The sequence below is a fragment of the Argiope bruennichi genome, chromosome X1 (genome assembly GCF_947563725.1).
Source record: "Argiope bruennichi chromosome X1, qqArgBrue1.1, whole genome shotgun sequence".
In the NCBI taxonomy this organism is placed as follows: Eukaryota; Metazoa; Arthropoda; class Arachnida; order Araneae; family Araneidae; genus Argiope; species Argiope bruennichi.
In genome coordinates, this window is record NC_079162.1 from 99,786,520 (window position 1) to 99,810,018 (window position 23,499).

The 23,499-nt window shown below is 29.0% G+C and overlaps 1 protein-coding gene across 3 annotated transcripts in view; it reads left to right on the top strand.

The window, feature by feature from the left end:
* Positions 1-4,962: 4,962 nt before the first annotated feature.
* LOC129958976 (microtubule-actin cross-linking factor 1-like) overlaps positions 4,963-23,499 on the top strand; it is a 320,795-nt gene continuing 302,258 nt past the window's right edge. For all 3 annotated transcript variants that reach the window (XM_056071738.1, XM_056071741.1, XM_056071742.1), the window contains exon 1: positions 4,963-5,173. In XM_056071738.1, coding sequence (XP_055927713.1) covers positions 5,077-5,173 — 97 coding nt within the window. In that variant the 5' untranslated portion in view covers positions 4,963-5,076. The remainder of the gene's footprint in view (positions 5,174-23,499) is intronic.

Consider the following 23,499-nt stretch of genomic DNA (forward strand, 5'->3'; position numbering starts at 1 on the left):
GATTTAAGCCTGAGGGGGAACGTCTCTTATTTTTTATAGCAGCGCCAACTAGGGCCAAGAGTACGACTTTGCCACTCACGCATCACTCATTCGCTTGCACAACCCCTTTTTACAGGAGGGCACATTCACACATCTCACAGATAGAACAACAGAAGAACAACCATGCCCAAACCGGGACGCCCAGATCACGGGGAAGACGCGCTACCCCTATGCCAGGACGCCGGCAGATATACTGTAGATGAAACATGGATATTGAGTAATTCGAAATAATATGCAAACATTCTCATCCCTTTAGTAAAGTATTAATAAATCAATTTAAAACAGTTTTTAAAAATATTTTTATTTGTATTCTAAAATATAAGTTTTTACAGCATAAATTCTTTTTTATTTTAATTATTTTCTATTTTTTTATACCGATATTTATAATTAATTATGCTACATATTACAAGACTTGAAACAAAATGTTTCTCAAATTCGTTACCAAATAGTGTCACTTGTAATCATCAAGATTTAATTAAATGAATTAATTAGCTTATAACTTAGATCTAAAAAATGATTAAACAGTATATTGTCATCGGGAATACAAAAGAGAACTTAATTTCAAAACTTTAGCACATTTATTAGGGAATGAAAAATCGATTATAAAATTCCATCTTTACAAACATGCTAGATGTTTAAAAATAGAATTTTTCTCTAAAACCTAGTTTACAGTTCTTTCCTAGAAAATGCAATCCGCATACTATTGTACATAAGTTTTATGCTAAAATTTGTATTCACTTTTCAAAATGTTAGAAGTGTATTGGAGTCTTTTAAACTTTTTATTCAAGCTCAAATTGCTTAATTGATGATCAAAGTAAAAAATAAAAAAAGTCAGGAAATTGTTTGTTTTATTACAGTCAATAGACTTCTATAAGGTTATTTAACTCTTTGGATCAGAATTTTTAAAAATTATTCAGCTGTAGGAGACACAATTCAACAGTTTATTTTAAAAAATCTGTAAGACGTTATTTAAACTTGTGAAATTTCCTCAAAGTTCAACAACACGTCCTTCGGCTTTAAAATCTGTGAAGTAATAAATCCCGCCAATGTCAGTATCTTGGCACCCGTATTTCTACTCTTGTTTATACAACGAAACAAAAGTTTCCTGCCAGACAGAATAATGCAATTTATTTAGATAGAATATTTTATTACTGTATGGGATAATTTGGAGCAAAATTAGATACAAAAATCTGCTTGTAGTATGATTTTGAAAATTTGCACACATAAATAATATAAAAAGGTATGAAGGATTACTTTTTTTGATTAACTACTTTCAATAGAATTTGTGCATATGAAAAATACTCTGGTTTGTTGGAACAGAATATTAAAAAATGGCTGCTCGATTTATCTGATTATTTCTATGGATTATTAGAATTAATGCAAAGGGTATTTAAAATAAAATCGCACTATTTGATTTATCTTGGTTATGGTAAAAATATTAAAATATATTCCATATTCTTTTTGTAGCTTTGCATTGCAGTAATACTTCAAGAAAACAGCATTTGAAGTGATAATTTCTGTTACTTCTTTATTAGACTTATTTAATTTTGGAAACTTATTTTTTTTATATCGGTCTGTCGAAGAATGTAAAGGTTATTTGAAGTGCTTGGCTTATCCAGTGATTTCTGTATGTAAACCAATTAACTGTGGAATTTATTTTTTCAAAATCCCTCAAATCCTCCCCACTTTTAAAGTCAAGCGATGGCGTATATGCACGTCGAACGCAATACAAATGGCTGCATAGAAAATTTTGCAAAAAAATCATAATAAAATGAATAATTTTTTTTTTTTTTTTGATTAGATAAAAAATTACGCATCGACTGTCTCAAAATGAAAATTAGGATTGACGTGTATACACGTCGAACGCACTTAACTAGTCGAATTTACTACTATTAATTTTGCTACAACTTTCAACGTCAAAAATTCTGTACTACGATGTAGATGAGTCTGAATCAATAGACGAAGCAGTGGCGTAGCGACTGGTGGCCAGTGTGCAATTGGCGATTTCATTTTCATAACCACATGACTCTGCACTGAATGTCATTATAATGTATTTTATATGGATATTTGATATTGTAACCTATAGGGATACACCTTTTAAGAGTAATTTTCACAGATGTAAAATTATAATATACATCAGCACCACGTCGCCTATATGTGAACGATATGAAAATAAGCTAAAAATCAAAACAATTTAACCATTTAATACATCACACAACATATTTGATGTAAAAAACAAAAAAACAAAAACCCATGTCGTAGTCCTTGACCGTGGCACGCAACGTGTTAAAAATTTTTTTAATTGACTTTAATCCTATTTGAGAAATTTTGAAGTCAGGGTGTCATCAATTTGATATTTTTTTATTTTTTCCTTTGATTTATTTCAGTGAAAGTGACGGAAAGTATTCGAAAACAATGTTTATTTTCTAATATTTTACTATATTTTAAAAAAAATCACTATACAAATATAAATACATTTCTTTTAAAAGGATTTTCTATCGAATTTTCCATAATTTTTCTTGAAAACAGAAATATTAAAAAAAAAAAAAAAAAAAAAAAAATCTCGGTGTTTTTAGTAGAATTTTTAAAATATTTACTGAAATTTATGCTTTAAATTAATGTGGGCTTTAATAAATTAAATTTAACCAGATTCAAATATCCTCACTTTGGAAAGTGCAGTGCCGTTTCAAGTGTCGTTCTTGCCATGCATCTCCAGATGGATTAATTAGTTCAAGGAGAGTTGTTAATCAAATAGATTAAAGTCATTGAGGCAAATTGTTCGCATTATTAAAATCAATTCTACAAATATATTTTCTTTTTCAGTACTGAGTAAGTTATTGTCATAAATTAGAAAAATTATATCTTAAATGCATCTTCTGTTCAATCCAAATCCCTTTCTGAGATTAGTTTTTACTTTACTTTTGGATCAATTTTACATAGTTTAGACCTTTATAACTATTCATGTCGCTATTTCTACCAAAGAAAGATGAAAAATAAAAAATTTGGCAGTACAAAATGTTTAATAATGGTTTTCAGAAAATTGTGTTTGTGGTTAACATAGGGAAAACCAATCCTTTAGGAATGATTGACAGCTAAAATTGTGTAACTACATTACTTAACACATGACATCATTCTACTAAAACCATGATATATGCATTTTTGTAGATAAGAAAAGCAGATATTTTAGATACAAATTTTAAAAAATATTATTTATATGTGGTTTTCTTTTTGAAAATTGATTAATACACAGTTTGAGCGGGGGGGGGATCCCTAGAATTTTCTTCCTACTCGCAGAATTACACGTAACTTTTACAAGCTGTCAAATACAGCTTAAAAAAATGTTATACGAAATTAAAACTCTTTAGAAGCGATACGAGAGAGATTATGAGACGGATTTCAGTATTTTGAACCGTGATCGTACGACGAGGGAGGCATTTGAGCTGATACACAATTCTTCAAGCAAATGTCAGATCATTTGATTCTCGATGAAGCGTACTAAGGTAGGCGTAACTAACTCTAAAGGCAGGTTGCGATTTTCTGGTAATTATAATCAATATATGAAACACTTGAGTACGTGGCACAAGAATCACTGTTATTACTTATTACCAAATGGCAACTATGAAATGTAAACAAACCAATATACAAATTTCAGACTACTTCATTAAACGTTTTTTCAGCTGCATTGAATTGAACTCTTCGCTTAGTTAATTTATGGGGCATTAAAGTGTTATTTGAAATGTTGTGACGAATGTTCATCTTGTCACCAAAAAGTCAGAGAGAAGAATATACATATATCAAGATATAGGCTTCAAATAAAGTTTAAACTAGCGCAAAAATAGGATTAACCAACGCTTAATATGTAATCGTTTTGCCTTGCTTATGGAAATTGGTGTTCATATCTATCTCCCAAAACAATTATCTTGCAAAAATGGTCTTCGTATTATCTTAAGACTCAAAAAAATGATCTTTTTAATGATATCAATTCCATCTCCGTAAATTCACCCATTAATTTTTATAATATTTTTCAATTCAGTTTGTTACTGAATCTAAACAATATCCTTAAATGATGATGAAATTCAAGTATATTCATCAAAACATTTACCCGAGTGCCATTTACTCCATAGTAGAAATTTCACTTCCTCTGTTATTTCGCAATATATACACTCTTTAATTTGCAGTAAATTGATTTAATCGAATTCCTATTTTTCTTTTGTATCACATAACAAGACGAAATTTTTAAAAAATGCATCCCATATTAATCATTTAGCAGTCTAAAAAGTCAATAATTTGGGTGAACAAGCTGGTCGCCAAAGGCGGCTAGTTGTCTTACGTAGAAAGATTTGGTTCAAGTACTCGTAGCATAAATTGTGCTGCATTTCATTTTTTTGTCTAATTATTCTTTTTTTTTTTTTCTTGTGGAGAGTTTAATCTCATTTTTAATGAGTAATTTGTTGATAAAATTTATATTTTTCAAATTCAATGACGTATTTGAGAAAGTGTGGTTAAATTACACAGATCCATTTGAAACTGTTGTTTATGAAAAAGAGGAGGAGGGCAACATTTTTAGTTGAGATTGCTTACCAAACCATTGTTTTATGATTACAATATATGGTACATGAATGAGAGTGTTTTTGTTAATTCCATGTCGCTTCAAGATATTAGCAAGGTAACTAAAAGGAACAGTGTATTTTTTCACACCAAAGAAGCTGAAGCCTGGTCTAAATTCGCCGAGTCGAAGATTTAAAACTCTCAACTTGAATCATCTTACAACATATACGTCTTCTGCTCTTCCTTTTTACTTTTTTAAAGATTTACGAGAGCTGGGAGTGTAAATAAAGAATTGGCGAGCGTTTTGGCGACAGATGAGTGCAACCCTCCGTCGACACAGAGACTCGTTCGCCGTCGTGTTTTGTTAGGCTTAATGGAGTACCAAAATAGAGTAGCTTGCGCTAGTGGCAAGAACAGGCTCATGGTTGTCTGTCGCTTTTAAAAGGAAAACCGGCTTCGTCTCCGCTCTGGGAGAGAACTCAGGAGGCAATGGATTTCACTCAGAGTCTATCCGAATGGGCCAAGGATAAACCTTTGAGTATCTTACAACTTGACCCTGCCGATCGAGCCGTATTAAAAATCGCAGGTAAGAGTGAATTCTCTTTTTACGCCGTTAGGGTTAAAGACCGGCCGGAAGTCACTTTGATCGGGGCATCCCTTTGCAGTCTTTTCCGCAGATCCTTTCCAAAATTAGTCACGTAAAATGCCGGAAGGGTTTTCCGACTTATTTCGCCCCTCGCTTCGGGGATCTGCAGAAATTAAAGTATAATTTCTCAGGATTTATTTGATTAAAATTTATTTATTTTTATTCAACATACATCCTTCTAGGATTTATTTTTATTAAACATTCAATAGGATTGCTCATATGATCTCTATTATTTAATACTTTTTGTTTCATTTATTTTTTTTACTAACAACATTAATATTTTTTTTTTTTAAATTTAGTAATGGGGAACTTTCAGATCCTAACTAGGATTTGTTTTCTTTTAATAAACGTAGCAAACGTAATTGAATGATCGTGTCTATGTTTGTTTACCTCTAACTTGATCGGAAGATCAAATCCGAATATATATATTTATGAGCGCGTCAAATAGTCCTTGATTTAATTTTAAATAAAGCTTTACTCTTCAGTTTAAAATTATTTTTATTATGTGAAAAGCATTTTATGTAATTTTTTGTGCATTGTTATTATTTTGAAAATATATAGATTGAATATTGTGTCAGTGATATAAATGTGTATTTTGATTCCATAATTTTTGTTTTTAATTCATGTATCATAAAAATCAAAAGCTGCTACACCACATTTTATTTTACAGTATTACAACATATAGAAACTCTCTATATCTATTCATAGATCCTCATTTAATTGCATAAAAAATCAGAATCATTGCATCAAAAAAAATTTTTTTTATAAGGATTTAAAAACAAAAACAAACATCATCATTGAATTATTTTTCATTTGTTGTAGTTTTTTATGTATTATTTTTAGTAGAAATAAAAGAAATCCATATAAATATCATGTATAAAATATTTGTTTTTGTAGTCTTATTAGTTTCTAAGAATAATAAAATTTTAATGTAATTTATCTATTTTGAGAATTTATTTGTATTTTTTATTGGTTATTTCTATATATATATATTCTAGAATTAAAATATATTTTTTATGATAATTCATAAATGAAGTTTCTTTCTAAAGTTTAAATTATTGTTACCAATAGTAATAATTTTTTTTTTATTGCTGCCTCTCTTATTTTTTGTAATATTACTTTATATTTCTACTGTTTAATTTAAATTTTTTAGTTCTGCTCTTCTGTATTATTTTTATTACTGGAAAGTTCTGTTTTCAGAAAAGCATGAAATTTAAATATTTTAATCTTGGTATTATATCAAAAGAATAAATTCATCTTTTGTGCTACATGTTGCAATGGTATTTATTAGGAAGTTTACATTGCTTTTGATAATTTGTGTTTATCTATTGACTTGAAAACTTTTTGAATGAAAGGAGAAACAGGTCATTAAAAAAAGCATATTTTTGTATAATTTTATGCAAGTATGAAGGAACTTATAACAATTCTATTAATATAATTTGAAATACTTCTTTAGAAAACAAAAATTTGTTATTTTTTCTCAAAACAGTTTGTGAACTTACCGAGAGACTATGATTTCTTCCCCTTCAAATAAACTTAATTTTTTTGTTGTTTTGATTTGTGAATTGTTCTAGTTAAAAAAAATAATATTTTAAGCAAGTTATTACATAAATTATAAGCATAAATTACTATTTTTTAGTTTGACTTTTAAATTGAAACATCATAGGCAATATCTTTTTATTTTAACTATTGTTTAAACAATGTCTAGATAATAAAGTTTTAGTTTAGATTGTTTCTCATTTAATAACTTGTATAATTTATTGTGTAAAACATTCAGGCAAAGAAACCTTTCTATGCTAAATATTGATGTGCATGAGGATTTAAATGTTCTCGCATATACTTTATTATTGTTTCTATTCAAGATGGGTAAGTTAAAGCGTGATAAGAAATTTGAAATGAAACTGTGATTGTGACAGTTAATTTATCAATAAAAAATATTTTTGAATTGAAAGACTCAGAAGTATTGCTGCATGTATATAGTTCACTTTTAATCACTATACACAATAATTTTTTTTTGTTACAATTTAAAGTTATGATAGGATTTTAAAGTGTTTTGTTCTGAACCATCAAGTGTTTGATGACAAATCCAGACAAATATGTTAAAAATAACCTGACTAGGAATTCATGATATATTATCTTTTTAATTTTATCTTATTTTTATGCATTTATAAGTAAATATTGAATAAAGGAAATTTATGAATAGAAATGAAATCAATACAGTTACTTCATATAATATCAGTGTTGCATCAACCAAAATGTGCGTGCTATATAATGTTTAATTGAATCTTGTGCTATCTTGTTTTATAATGTCTCTTTTCCTCATGAGAGATGTGAAATATTAAATTATTATTATGAATATTAAATTATCAACATACAATGAGCATTGCATGAGCATGAATTAATTCTATTGTAAAGAATTATTTTTAGAGAACAGGCTGAATTTGAACTTTTTTTAAATTTTAAAGCAGGGTGTATCTGTATTTTCTTGTGATTGAAAACCTTTGCCAGTTCTTTTATGATATCAATTAATGCCTGAATTATGTATTTCTGAAGTTTATGTTTAAAAACATTTATTTTGAAATGAAACTGCTCTATTTACTGGTTTTTACTACTGAGTTCCAAATTTAGATTTTTCTATCCTCATTAGTAAAGGCATATTATTATTTCATAATGAAGGAGATTATTTTTTGGATTTTGAGAAATTGCTGATTTGCTCATTATAAACTTGATTCCAAGTATATATAGAATATCAAGTATATTTTCAGAGATAAGTTGAGATATATTATTTTATATATTATTATTATTATTACTTGAATAGTTTAATAGAAATGGTTATTTTATAGAAAAGAATATTTAAATGAAAGCTTATTGCTATAATATAATATTCTGCTGCCTTGTAATTGAATACTATCCAATGTTTAAGCTTAGCTTGAAAGAAATGATGGATTCAACGTATATCCATCAGTGCTCGGTGTTTTGTTCCTCCTTACAGTGTGGAAATGTGCCAGAAAGCCAAGAATGAATACAATCATAGAAAGTATAAATTTTCTTCCTTTCTATGCTTTTCATTCTGTTTGTCTTATTTCAGTTGTGGCCAGTGGAAAAATTCATTTCAAGATTTATTATCCCATTCACTTTTTTCAGTTAATAGTTTTCTGGAAAGTGTAGGAACTTTATACTTGTAAGAACTATTCTAGAATGCATGCTATTTCGTAAAATCTTTTTAATATCTCCCCTCTTATTTTTTAACATATATTTGAAATACTGCTAAGTGAGTACACATTTTAAATGTCAATTTCTGAGACTAAAATTGTGTCGTAAAAAAGCTTAAAAGAATTCTGTAATTCTCTTTTCTAAATACCATTGGATATTTAAATGACTGTTAAGTAAAATAGTAATTAAAATGTAAATAATTAATTATTTGTGTTGTTATATAACTTCTATTTAGATTCCAGGAAAGGCTTTCATTTTTATGTAATTCATTTTTTGAAAGTTAATGTCCAATTCAGAAATTTCTTTTATGTTCATCAAATGAAAATAAATGTTTGTTTTAAAATATAAACAGAGTTTTAAGTTGGTAAATTAAATATTTTAATAATATCAATCAATAGGTAATATATCATTTTAGTCAAGGCCCATTTTGGATCTAACAGAATGAAATAGTTATTTTGTGAAATATTAGTTATTATTAGTTTGAATTATTAGTTATTTATCAATGAAATATTATTTTATTGTTGTTATCAAATAAATGATTTAGCATGGAAATAGTGAATATGAACTAAATTTGAGTTGTTCCTTCCATTTGTAATTTTTACATTGCTTAATGAAATAGTGTTCATTTTTATTGCTTTTGTGAAAATGAGAAAGATTGATATTTATTTCAAATTCATTTTTAATTATATTACTATATTTTTAGAAATATTTCTGTCGCTTAATTTTTATGTGTTTTTGAGGTTTTTCCTTTCCGTGAATTTTGCTGATCATGAAGTAAATACCCATTCCATTTGTTTTTGTAATAATGACGACCTTACGGTGAGAACAGGTGAAGGCTCAAAGATGTGTTGCAAGTCCGATTTCTTAGTAATCGTAATTTTTGTAGTTTCAGCATGTTCCGTTTCCTGTTACTTTGATAATAATCATGCCTGGACATATATCTCAGGTCCCTTCGTGTATTTTATGGCTTAGATCAATGGGATTTTCACATAGCTATTTCTAGGTCAGTTTAATCACTGGTAGCTCTTCTTTAATCACTGGCAGTTTTAAGTTTGCATTTTTGCGTGACATTGCCTCACGCAACGATGTTTTTGAAAGTTTTGTTATTTAAATTTCGGGGCGAAGAATTTTTTATCATCGGATAAAAATCATTAAAAAGTTTTCATTGAAATAATTTCTGTAATAGGAACTAACTTTTGAACTAAGTAGAAACAATATTTATTATTTTCGCTTTATGATCATAGCAATTTTAAATCATGTTGGATGGGGCGCTTAAGTAGCATTCTAAAAATTTTCTCTTGGTTGCTTCTGCGTCAGAATTTTCGAAATTATTAATTTTACGACAGCACGAACGTCTAACAATCGATTAACCGTTTTAATGTTAAACGTCACGCTCGTATCTTTGTTATATTAATTTCATACGTGAATGCTGCAATTTTATCGATTTAATGGGGCGATGGATTTATGTTCCCTAGTGAAATAGTAGCCAGAATGTCTGCACGTTGCAATTCGAATTGACATTTTATTATTATTTCCCATTTTTTTTAAATATTTAAATAATAAATTATCTAACAAATGAAAATCTCACCCTTGAGATCGGAATAACCATCTTCTGTTCAATGTTTTGGCTGGTGGATAAAAAAGTAAAACTACGACAGTTTTGGTTTATTGCGCCATTTTCGAAAGCAATGCTTTTAAATCCGATCTCATTCTTTTTAATATTTATGCTGATCGTTTTAAAGTTTGAGAATAATCAAGTGCAATTTCAAATCTAAAACGATTAATAAATATAGTTGAATTGAAAATTCGTATAATCCTTGTTGTAGTTGTCACAGTATATTCTCTGGCAAACATGACTCTTTAAAATAGATAGTATTTGTATGATTTTGCATTTGCGTTTCTTGATTCTGAGACTTGAATATACATAAAATGTCCTTTCTGCTTTACGAAACAAAATATTTGCAGATATATAATCTTTTATTGAGTTCCGTTTGAAATGAGTAGAATTATTTAATTTTTTACATTTTATTATTTTAACTGTTAAGACTAATCTTTTAAAATAATATTCTGTATTCATCTATATATCCTTACGTGATTTTGACATTCACCTTCAGTTCTTACTCGCTTTTGTTACCGGTAAGGATTGTTAAGAAGAGGGAAAAAGCAATAAAGATTGCATACTTTCCAACATTCTATGTAAAACGAAAAGCGCCCAACAAACGCTTATTTAATAGGATATGATGTATGAAAAGTGAACGATCTTTTGTTTGATTTGTTTAGTTTCTGCTCTCCTTTTGTTGTTCTGAAATCGTGATGCATTGTAGTCACGGTTCTCCCAACCCGTCAGAAAGCGAAACTGGCTTTGACCTTCAACCTGAATGATTACGTTTCCCTCATTAATAAAACTTACTTCTTCATTCATCCTAGTTCCTTTACTCTCACGAGGCTTTACCAATGCTCATTGATTAACCGAAAAGTTTCTTCGCCAAACCAGATTGGTAGATTTCTGGGCAGTCATTTTTTTCTCTTTCTGGTTTCCAAAAAGTCGAAAGATTTATCAAGCATGGGAGAAGCATATGAGAGGTAGTAACAATATCTTCCGAATTCCAACGTAACGAGTGTACTATTCTAAAATTAGAATTTTCTCTCTTCACTTGGAAGCGCGCTAATCCGTCTGAGTAGTCTAATTCGTTAAGTACTGTCGATTTTAATTGCCTGAAAGCTGGTAACTGTAGAACTTAACGATCAGTCGTTAAACCAACGGCAATCGTTTTGGTTTCCTATCTCACCAATTTTTTTCTCCGTTCTTTTGAACTCATGAATTATCTAGACGTTAAAGAATTTAAAAGGTGGTTTAGTCATTAACATATGCATGAGTGCAACGATATTTTCAGACATTTGTTCGAATAGGAACGGCAGTTTTCTGAAGTAGCATGGAATGCGTAGGATGAATATTGGTCATCGTTATTTCAATTAAGGGGAAGGGTTATCTGAACTCGACAGTTTATTGTTGAATTAGAATGAATTGAATGCTTTTAGAATAAAATTCTTTTTCGTTAGCGTTTGCAAGTGATAAATTGTTTTTAAATTAAACACAATTGTTGAATACTTGTTTTGAACCATCCATATGCAATTGTTTTAATCTTTTCTATCAAATGAAAATTCATCCTGCTTTTCGAATCAGAATTAGAGAAGATTTTTTTCTCCCCATTCTGAAAATTCTTTAATATATTTCTCCGCTCAGGCAAATGATGTGATAATTTTTTTCTTTTGTTTCGACAAAAATGGGCATGGTTGTAGCGATAACTGTGGAGTTCTGCGAAATCTTTATATTAAACTTAAGCTAAAACAACTACAACAACGAAAAAAGAACTGTTTGAAATACTGGATTCCACTCTTTCACATGAAGTTTATCTTTCATAAATTCTTCTATTGACTGCGTTGGATGTACTGAATTATTTTAAATTGTTTGCTGAATAGATAAAGATCAATTATCAAGACAATTGATTCATTTTTTAAAATTTCAAGTTTTGAGTAATGCTTATAGTTTTATTTGTAAAGCAAATTAATAATTGAGAGAAGATAAACTATATGTTTGATTGGAAAAATCAAAAATCATGGAGATTGATTAAAATGAAACAATTGTTATAATTTTCGTAGAATTGTTGAATGATTGGATTGAAGCTCTTCACGTATTATTTTTGTATTTGTAAAAAGGCTCAGTGCAAGTTAATTCATAAATGACGTGTAATATATGAGGAAAACTCTTTTATAAGTATTTATTCAAACAAATTGTGTAGATCGTAGAAACATTTTGGCCTTGTTAGTAATCAAATGTTATATAAAGAACTAAAACATGTGAAGGCTCTCTTTAAGTTGAAATCTTGTCAGTGAATCATTGCAGATAAAGAATTCAGTATTCTTAACAGAAGTATAGATGCATTGAGATGCTGATTTAAAAAAAACAAAAAATTATGTTTACTGACCTCAAAATTTTTTATAGTTTTTCAACCCAGGAAAAAATTAGGAATTTTGTTGCATAGTTTTATTTTACAGGATGTATAGAAGTTATTTTTTGTAGCTGTGATTCTCGGTTATCTGATGAAATAAAACAGAAAATATGTGTTTTGTTTCGTTCTATAGTGACATTTCGTAAAATTAACTTTTGAGGGATAAACTCATTTTGTTTAAAGCATTTGCATTTTGAGGAAGATCTAATTAAAGTTTGCAGAGTTATTCACTGCTTATTTGCTCTTAATTTAACTTTTATTTCCGAATCGAGTGGTAGTCAAATATATTTAGACTTGAAAATTAAACCTCCAACTCTTGCATTCTCAATGTACAGTGAATCAGTTACTCCCGACTTCTTTCTTTTTCTTTTTAATTACTGAAAGAATTTTTTCGAGTATTCTCGTTTATAGATGGAGATATCTTGACCTGATTATACACATTTCTCCTTAAAAATATTAATTTGATTCTCCATTTCCAATTTAATGTCTTCATCTCTCTCTCTTTATGAAAGAAATATCATGATACTGTCAGTATGAGTTTTTTTTTTTTTTTCTTTCAATAATTCGTCGATAAGTCGCTTTCCGGATTTTTTTTTTTTCTCTTTCGAATTTTTTTGAATACTGTTTTTAACAGACATTACCTGATCTTGCGTATCTTAATAAAGAAAAAAAGGGGGGAAAACCCCCTGCAACTTTGCTTCCATTCATTTAAATTTTACTTCAAATGCTTGTGAAATAATTTTTCCACATGATTAAAATAATTGATAAAACCTAAGAACCTGTCCCCCAGGCCCTACCACTGTACCGATTTTGCCAATTTTTACTTCAAATCAAACTTTTTGTTCCATAGATATGTCATCAACGAACTCTTGCTCACCACCAACCTCCATTTTCAAGAGAAATCTCAAAAAGAAAATATATTAATACAAATGTAGTTTCATCCCAAACTTGGTAAATAACCATATACAACATAGTTGCTTAATGAATTTAGGCTTTTTTTTATTAACCTGATTTTTCAGCAATCTATTATTTAATTTTTTAAGCTTGAAGACATGATTAATTTCTAATTTATACATAGTGAAAGAACTAATAACCTTATCACTATGAACTGCCTAACTGAAGATTATTTAACATTCGAGTGAATTTAAACCAAGTCTTCAAAAAGATAGATAATTTAATTGAATTTTTTAGTTGGTCGTCTTATTATTTAAGGTGCGGTAATAATTGAATATACTAATTGAAATATAATATTATAATAGCGATGAAACCCAACTGTATTCATATAATAATTTTGTTGGGAAACATAATGGTTATTCTTCATTAAAATAGTTTTATTTTTACAAATAAATTAACTGTAGCTGTAGAAATCTCTCTCTCCTTTTTTTATTGTGGAAGCTGTTATTGTATAACATTTTCGGATTCATCTGTTATAAAATTTCTTATATACCGTCCCCTTTTTTATATTATTAATTTGTTTCTTGCTTGCTTATTGGATATCAGAAAATGCTCCAAGCAAGTTGCTGATATCCTATTGTCTTTTGATATAAAAGTAATTAAAAAAAGCGGGATTAACTCGAAATTGATATTTGGCTTTATTTATTTTTATTATGATTAGGTTTTTTTTTTATTATTAAAATGTATTTGAGATTGAAGTAATCTTTTGGAACAATATTTTTATACTTTTGATTGCTGAATGGAAAAAAAAAATTGTGCCATGTTCTTCATTGAAAACATTTATCCCATTCGGTTAATGAAGGCAGTCCGTGGCCTGGATCTCAGGAAGTGCAATGCGTAATTTGTATCTTAGGGCCTTCTTACGCAATTAGTATTCAGCCCCAGATATAATATAGAATAAAAATGCGCTCCTGATTTTTTTCTTTTTTTCCTTTCCTTTTTTGTTTAGATTTTGTTTGCTTCGTACTTCCTGTTTATTGTCCTTTGTGATTGACTATTGAGAAACTCACTTTTCTTGCTTTTGATGTACTTCGATTCATTTTTTTTTTTTCTTTTTCCACTACAGGCCGCAATTATTGACAAAATAATGATCAATAGATTTATTGCTATTTGCCAATATTTTAATGAAGGTTAGCAACTAAGGTTAAATAATATACATTTTTTTTTCTTTGTGGAAATCTTACTAAACTATATAAAAATTGTGCATTTAGGAGTGGGGGTAAATGATAAGAAGAGAGAGATCGCGAGGAATGTCAGTTCAAGTGTTTGCCAGTTAAGTTATGTTATTTGTTATAAAATGCTGATCTTATGTCGCACATATCTGAAAAATATGCTCGGAATTTGCGTACCTCTCGAATATATGAAAGAAACTGTTACTTGGCAATGAGAATTAATCATTTAATGTTTGTAATAGCAATCAATTTACTTATATGGATGATTTCAAATCGCTTTCAGTTTTGGGCGACATATTTTTATCAAGGTGTATGCATCAATTGATGTTACGTGAATCACGAAGATGTTTCCGAAGTATCCTAATTCCATTTGGAAGCCTTACTACGCAACATGATTGCAAATCACATACTAAAAAGGATCGCTTTCAGTTTTATATCTATGAATACGCATCAATTGATATTACGTGAATCACGAAGATGTTTCCAAAGTATCCTAATGCAGTTTGGAAGCCTTAGTACACAACGTGACAAAATTTAATTCATCCAAGAGCACCATTTCTTAACAGATGTAGTAATTATTTCATTTCAATTAGCATTTCTTTTTATTTGGGGGGCAATTTATTCGAGTTTTTCTGAAACTGTTTTCGAATTCATCTTGCAAAATCAAATTCATGTTTTGTTCTTTCAAATTTCTGCAAAGAGTACCTTTTGGTCATCCTCCAACTGAAAACAACACCCGTGACGTCTGAAAATCGGATGCTGGAAACAACACTTTCAGTTTTATGGAAAAGATTTTCATCACGTATGGGCGTGTCAACTGATGTTGCTTGAATCACGAAGATATTTCCGAAATATCTAGATGCTGTCTGCGATCCTTATTTCTGTAGTCTCGTAGAAAAGTGCGTCGTCACGCAATAAGCTACGGATATCCGCATCATTTTACTTATCCCTTTTCCTACCATGTATCTTTTACCTGTAACAAATGCATATACATTTTTATTGATGTATATTGCTTGATAACCTGGGCTAGAATCAAACCGAAAGAATAAAAATAATTGATTGTGTGTGTTTTTAACACTTTCCCCGATCCAAATCTTTTATGAGCTTAACCAATCTACCATACATCTGCTTAATTTTTGAATCTATGTGCATCCTGAGGCCAAAAGTTCATCAGTAGTTAAAATCTGTCTTGAATTTGAAATATTTTTAACATGATTTCGCTTGCGTCATCTGAAAACTTAAATGCCAACTCGAATCATTTAGTTTATCTTTTATAAGCAATTAAAAGACAAACTTTCAAAATACAGAATTTGTTTTTATCTTCATTTAGATTTGGAAGCTTTTGGAATCTGCAGCATCCTAGGAATTTTCATTGAGTTTTGATTAATTTCGTCATGCTTTTTTTTCTGAATAAATATGTGTTATCTTATTTCTTTACCTTATGTATGAAAGTTAATGACGGTAAAAAGTATGTAAATCCAAAGTTAATTCGACTAGCTGCATTCATTCATATTTTCAGTTCGATTTATTCGCAGCTGTTGTGTGTAGAATATTCTGAGTAGTCTATTTATTAAGTGTTTCAAACTGAGAAATTTTATGAGACCTTTTTATTCTTATTAACGTAAAATTTTTTATTTATATTTTTACAATTGTTAAATGTAAAAATATGAATAAATATTTTCATTTTTACTTTTCCGAGGATTGTTAAGGTTGTACTTTGTCAACTAACGCCATGTTCATTTATTTAACTTGGATTTTAACAGACATCTCTGGTGGAATAAGATAAGGCCGAATTTCAAACGAAAAATATTGATATCTGTCTTCATAAGTTCTAAAACTTTGATACTCGCAAGATCGTATATAAACAAGATGCGGAAAGCGACATTTGTCTTTTCGATCAGACAGATTGCTACTCGATGTTTATGAGATAAGTCTTAAAAAATGATTTGAAGTTTTTCCTTCTATTGGCTTTAAAGAGAAAGAAAAAATTAAATATATACAAACATTTACTCTCTTTTTAATATTACTTTTATTTTTTACGTTAAATAAGCCAGAGTTGAACTAACTGAAATATATCGAAACTATGCAAGTGTATCGAAAATTGATAATTCTTGTAACGGGCTGAGTCATTCCTGTATTTCCGAGTCATTTTGTTTAGTCCTTTTTTTTTTTTTTTTAAATTTAATTTTCGGATATCTTTGGGGGATTAATTTAAACCCTACTACACTTAAATATTTATATTATTCTATAATGGATAAGTTATAATTAATATAATGTTACAAAAATGCCACACTGGATCTTCAAGGGTTATTTAGGCTTAAAGTGACTGAGCGTCCCGGATTAGTTGGGACTGTTCTGAATTTTAATTGCTTGTTCCTATTTGTACGGACATAGTTGATTTGCTTTGCTTCATTTTGCATATTATATAGTCAGAAAAAAATTAGTTTTCATTTTTAAAATATTAACTTCTGAAGAATTTTCCTTCCCAACTTTAATTATACGTAGAATATTCTCACCTTCATGAAACCAATGTGGATGATTCAATCTTCAGAAACAGTTATCGAAGTAATAGTAAAGTATATTTTTTAATGTTTCTTCATTTCTTTCAGCTTTCTTTCAATTTTTATTGTTTTTTTTCATTGTTTTAGTTGATAAAGTTTTTGTATTGTCTAGCTCCATAATCTGTATCACCTACAGATTATGATATGACAAATGTCTGACCCGGTTTGATATTAAGAAAATATAGTGACGGGAAATTTTATTCAAAATTAATAACAATGATTTTTACATATTTCACTGTCAATATCTTTACTATCGGCAAGTGATTCAATATTGTTTGAATTGTGTGGGTTTAGCTTATGATTATGCAGAGATTTTGCAGTTCAAAATGTAAATTTATCTCATTGCTTTTGCATGCATTCGTAGAAACGTATGTATATATTTATTAATGCTCGCAATGCTTATGAACTAATTATCTGAATTAAACATATGAAAATGAACTTGAAAAGTGCACAATCCACTTATCAGTATTTCATGAATAATACTTAGTGCCAGTAGGATGAGTATTAGTTTAGAATTATTATTATTCAATCATTATCATACTTATTACTGATATCTGTAATTTTTAAGTTATGGACTCGATCCCATTAAAGATTTACATTATATGTGTTCTACGTTACGTACACGTTAAATCTGCTCAACGTACACGTTAAGGCTCAAACATACTCATGCTTGTGTATAAGTAAAGTACATTGAGTAGGGTGTAAGCGTAAGTGCAGTCCTGGTCAACTAACCGTGTTGCAGAATTATGATGTCCGTCATAGAGTAGCGTTAAAAGGGGACTTTAATTCAATGGCGTAGCAAGTGTGCACCAGGCATAATTTTTCTACCCTCCCCCCCAGTCGTTATAAGAAATAGCTTAACAAGCATAAATCATGCCCAGGCCAATGCATTATTATTATTTTTTTCACTTTGTGATCAAATTTGGCTTTAAAAGCGACGTATAAACACTAACGTTTTGCTTTCAAGATTTCTCATTAGTGAGGACTAGCAGCGGGAAAATATATAAGTCGGACACTACATCATCGCTTTAGTGTTACTAAACCGAACCAAACTGTACCTAAAATTTCTCATCGCTTCGATATGAAAATGTTTGATTTGCAACTAGATTAGCATTCAGTAGATCACGTACATTATATTTTATTTGATTAGTGTTTATACTCGATTACATTATCAAACTTGTCACTTTCAGTCATAAATCTAAAAAAAAAATCTTTCCTCCGTTTTATAGCAGTTTTAATTTAGGTACAAGAATGTCTAATTTAAATCTGTTTATCCTTCTCCTTCCCCAGTTACTGACCAATTGTGAAGAAACTTTTTATTGATGGCTTGACTTGCCAAATTAATTTCAGATAAAGTATAATATTAAATTAATTTTAGAAAAAAAGGAGTGAAAAAACAAACTAATGAAAACACTCAGTTCTGTATTTATTTATTCGAATGAACATACGAAGTGGATTTATTTCTAATTTAATTAAATTTATTCTTTTTACATTGAATTCATATTATATTTCCACGTCTGTTATTATTATCACTAAATCCAAACCAAACTTGTCTAATTTAAATCTGTTTTGTTATGTGTTCCTATAAAATTTTCATCCTTCCCCTTCCCCAGTTACTGACCAATTGTGAAGAAACGTTTTATTGATGGCTTGACTTGCCAAATTAATTTCAGATAAGGTATAATATTAAATTAATTTTGGAAAAAAAGGAATGAAAAAACAAGCTAATGAAAACACTCAGTTCTGTATTTATTTATTGGAATGAACATACGAAGTGAATTTATTTCTAATTTAATTAAATTTATTCTTTTTACATTGAATTCGTATTATATTTCCACGTCTGTTATTATTATTATTATTATCACTAAATCCAAACCAAACTTATGATTTCGACTATAAGGAAGTGACTTGTTTTTAAGTGTAAAGAATTTCTTTTAACCGAATGATATAGCAAGTCATATTACATTTAATTTATACTCGAGAATCATTTTTATAGTATTTATTTATGTAATTGAATGGAGTATATCCAATTAGGTATGCCACCGAGGAAAAGATACCCGAGCTTTTAGAAAATAATAAAATCCAAATGCTTACTGGATTGAGAAAAAGGATCCGAGTATGTTTAGTTTTTGATTATATATTTTTCATTTACCGCTGATTAACAAAGTATGGAGTCTATCATTTATGTGTCCGGTATGCAGAATTGATAAATGTGATGTAACATTTGGATATATTTCCGCTAGTAAAAAAAAAACCTGTTTGATCGCTTCCGCCTTACATTTCGGTGGTTTTGTATTCAATGGCTTGTTTCTTGCTTAACCCGAAGAAATAGTCCGAAACAATGTATAAGATTTGACATCTCGGCATATTGTGTCAAGGGCGATAAAGTGACAGCAAAATATTTATGTAAATGAATGAAAATACAGCATTGTCCCGCTTTTACGTACCCTTCTTTAACGTTTTCCTGTTGTTTACAACACTTTTTATTAGCCCTTTCAGATTATGTTTAAATGTTTCCCCGGGATTAACGTTTTTAGCTATTTAGTTTTTTTACTATAGTCCCTTGAAAAGTGTGAAAGCGACAGACTGTACAGTGTGCAGTTAATATAGTCCCTTGAAAAGTACAGAAGCGACATACAAGTACAATACAGTGTATGCTCTAAAGCTGATCCATGAATGAGATTCTTTATTGGATTTATATTTAGATTTATGATCAAATCTACGTACAGTTTAGGATTATAGTTTTTGCTTTAGCGAATAAGCAAATTTAAATAAATGAGATTTTCATTCATTTATATGAAGTCTGTGAAATATAGAATGGAAGATGGCTTCTCGAACCTGTTTAGTCTAGTTTTTTCTCTTATCTTTGAATTTCGTCATATTCATTTAATATTGAGATATTGTCTATAATTAAATTTATTTTGGTTGATTCGATGTCAATATTAGCAAGAATAAAAATTATTTTTATTTCTAATTTTTTTTGAATTAGTTAAATTTTCACATCTTTGCTAAAATTTGATTGTACGATTGTTGTATATTGTTACATAGTGTTTATTTATTAAAGTTATGTACTTAAAAATTATCATTTTTGAATTATAATTATTATTACTTTATTTATTAACACTTATTTTGTAATGTTTATGAATACTCTTAAATACTAAAAATAAATCAACTGCCATTTAGAACTTTAAAATTGGGGTTTTCTTTTGCTGTGCTCGTTTCTAGACCCAGTTTTTCTTAATTCAATTTTTTGGATAATTTTAATTTTTATTGTGGTCCTTTCAGCCTTGAATTAGCTAAATTGTGCAGTATTAACAAGTTGGTAGCTTTTATTCATTAATTATCATGATCGATTCATTATTAGCGAAGTTGCTCAGTATTAACAAGTTGGTAGCTTATATTGATTAATTATCATGATCGATTCATTATATTATTGCAGTTTAGTCCGTTTATTACTAATTATGATTTTTGAGCTGACATTCATAATATGATAACAAATCATATTATATCTGCCACATTTGTATTTTCACCTGTCTGTCAATTTTACGCTTCTATGGAACTGCTATGTATCTGTTTCGTATTCGTACAAGTTGGTAGCTTATATTGATTAATTATCATGATCGATTCATTATATTAGTGCAGTTTAGTCCGTTTACTACTAATTATGATTTTTGAGCTGGCATTCATAATATGATAACAAATCATATTATATCTGCCACATTTGTATTTTCACCTGTCTGTCAATTTTACGCTTCTATGGAACTGCTATGTATCTGTTTCGTATCTTTTGTCTGCTGTAGTAGAACGTAGTGAAAAAATAGCTATTTTTAAGACTTCAGCCGGATTTCCTGTTTTGTTAAAGGTAGTTAGAAAGAGGTTGCATTTTGCTAGAGAGTTAAAGAACCTTCTCTGTCTATTTTTAAACAGAGACATATATTATTGATTCTGAATTAGTGTATATATACATATGCATCGCGAAAATTTTTTTTTAACTTGTACAGTTGCCAACTTTCTAACATCGAGGCGAAATGTAAGCTCTGAGCTTTGAGTTAAGCGGAAGAACTACGTGACATTTCATATATCTGAAGAGTTTATCACGTTATTTTGCACTGTTAAAGAATCGAAAAATATTATATATATATATATATATATATATATATATATATATATATATATATATATATATGTTTTCATCTTCATGAAAGTCATGTATTGAAAGCTGATTTTTTTTCTCCGCCATGTATTGAAAGCTTGCGTTTTTTCTCGTAGTTTCTCGTAGTGCAGTGTTTCTTAAATACTGTTTTTGTTTTTTGAACATTGTAACTGTTCGGGCTTTTCTTTATTCGTTATTACTATTAAACAAATTTAATGAAAAAATAATTTAATTCATTAAATTTCATAAAATATCTTTTAACACTTTTAGGTTCAAATTATTAGTTACTTTTTTTTTTAATTAGAAAACAACTCTTTAATATATTTCATGTTTAAAACCATTCATTTATTATCGATTAATTAGTTAATTGCATCCAGTTTAATTTATTAAAATTACTCATGTGTATTCAGATCACATAGCCATCTTGGTCCTATCAAATCTTCTTTGAATCAAATTAAAAGCCGAAATGCTTATAAAACTATATTAATCTGGTGATGCGAAATAACTAACTGGCCTGCATAAGCTTAAAAAAGACATTTAAGTTAATAATCATTAATTAATTTTTTATTTCTTAGATTAAGTGTATATTTTGGATTTACAGAAAATTCTTTACACGAAAATAATTTTTCAATTCTTATTTATAATCTCCCCCCCCTCTCCTTATAGAAATGGGATCAGAAGGGGGTTAAGTTTTAGGAGAAGAGATAATACATTAATTATAAGTGAAATACGAATTTAATGATTATCTGAAACTTTTTTGTTAATTTGACTTCTGAAGATTATTTTTCTTACCGGCATTTAGACAAATTTAGCAAAAACCTTCAGAGAATTACATTATTATTGCACGAAATTTTGCGAAGACAAATAATAGCAGTGGATATCGAGTCTGAGGGCAGTTTTTTAAAACTTTTCGTTTGCGAGATTTCATTTATATATTGTTCTTTATTGTTTAGTTAGATTTGTCTTCAAATGAAAGGCTCAAAAATATCAGAGCGTAAATGAGAATTAAAAATTCTTATGTTAACAAATTGATGTTAACTTAGAACTAGTTTGAAAGTTAACAAAGCTTTTTCATGATCTGTAATTGTGAGTTAAAATGTTATTTTATAATTCAAGATAGGGTGCATTATATGCCAACATGTATAAATTTTAACTTTTAAGACATTAAGACAGCCAGATGCTAGCTGAATCAGTACATGTGTTTTCGAAAATAAGTTATTGATTATTATAATCAAAAATGTAAGTGAAAATAACTTTAGAGCCATTTATTAATGCAATTTAGTTTTTTTTTAAACTGGTCTATTAGTCAAATTCATGAGATAAAACTATTATTGAGTATTTCAAAAAGAGCTGCTTTATCCATCTGCCGTTAACCATGTACTTATATTCTTGTGCTTTCAATCATTTGAAGTATGCGTTGTTTTATGATATTTCATAGAAGGATATATAAAAACGGCTCTTTAAAATTAAAAAAAAAAGTTAATTGTATCTTGTCAATTTTATGCGAAAGACAAACTTCATATTCTGTATTTGTTCTCCATCGAAACTATTGGGCTGATCACTTGTAAAATGATATACATTGTTTTGAATTTTCTGATATGATTTCCCGTGATCCAATTATTATTGAAATTTCGATTAAATTAACTGGAAAGAAGATTAATAACAGTATTATGAGATGTTTTGAAAAAAAGAGAATGTTTGCTCAATTCTTTAGAAAGGATTTCCATTTTGAGAAGAGCCGGAAAGTAATGGTTCTGTGGCAGATTTCCAGTCGTTTAGATCTACTGTTGACAATTTCTTCTGAAAGCACCCACCAACCGGCTCTCACCGAAACTTGGTGTAAATCGTTCGCGAACTCAGAGATCATTTCTTTGAAGTTCAGCTGGAACAGTTTCAACGGGAGCACCAAAATATAAATAAATGAATAAAGAATAGTTTCACACATTCGAGAACTCGAATAAACGTTTAGTTTGTTGGCTTATGAACATGCGTTTGTTTTTCTTATGTAGTGGTTGAATGTACTTTCTAAATTTGCTGTATTGCTTTGTTTTCAAAGATAATTGCGCTTTGGAAACCATGAAAGTCACTTGCGTCTTATGAAGTTTGTTCGCACAACTTTTTGATATTGTTATTAATTTAGTGAAATTGGGGGGGGGGGGTAGCAAAATTGGAAATAAAACAGTTACTGAAATGCCGCATTTTA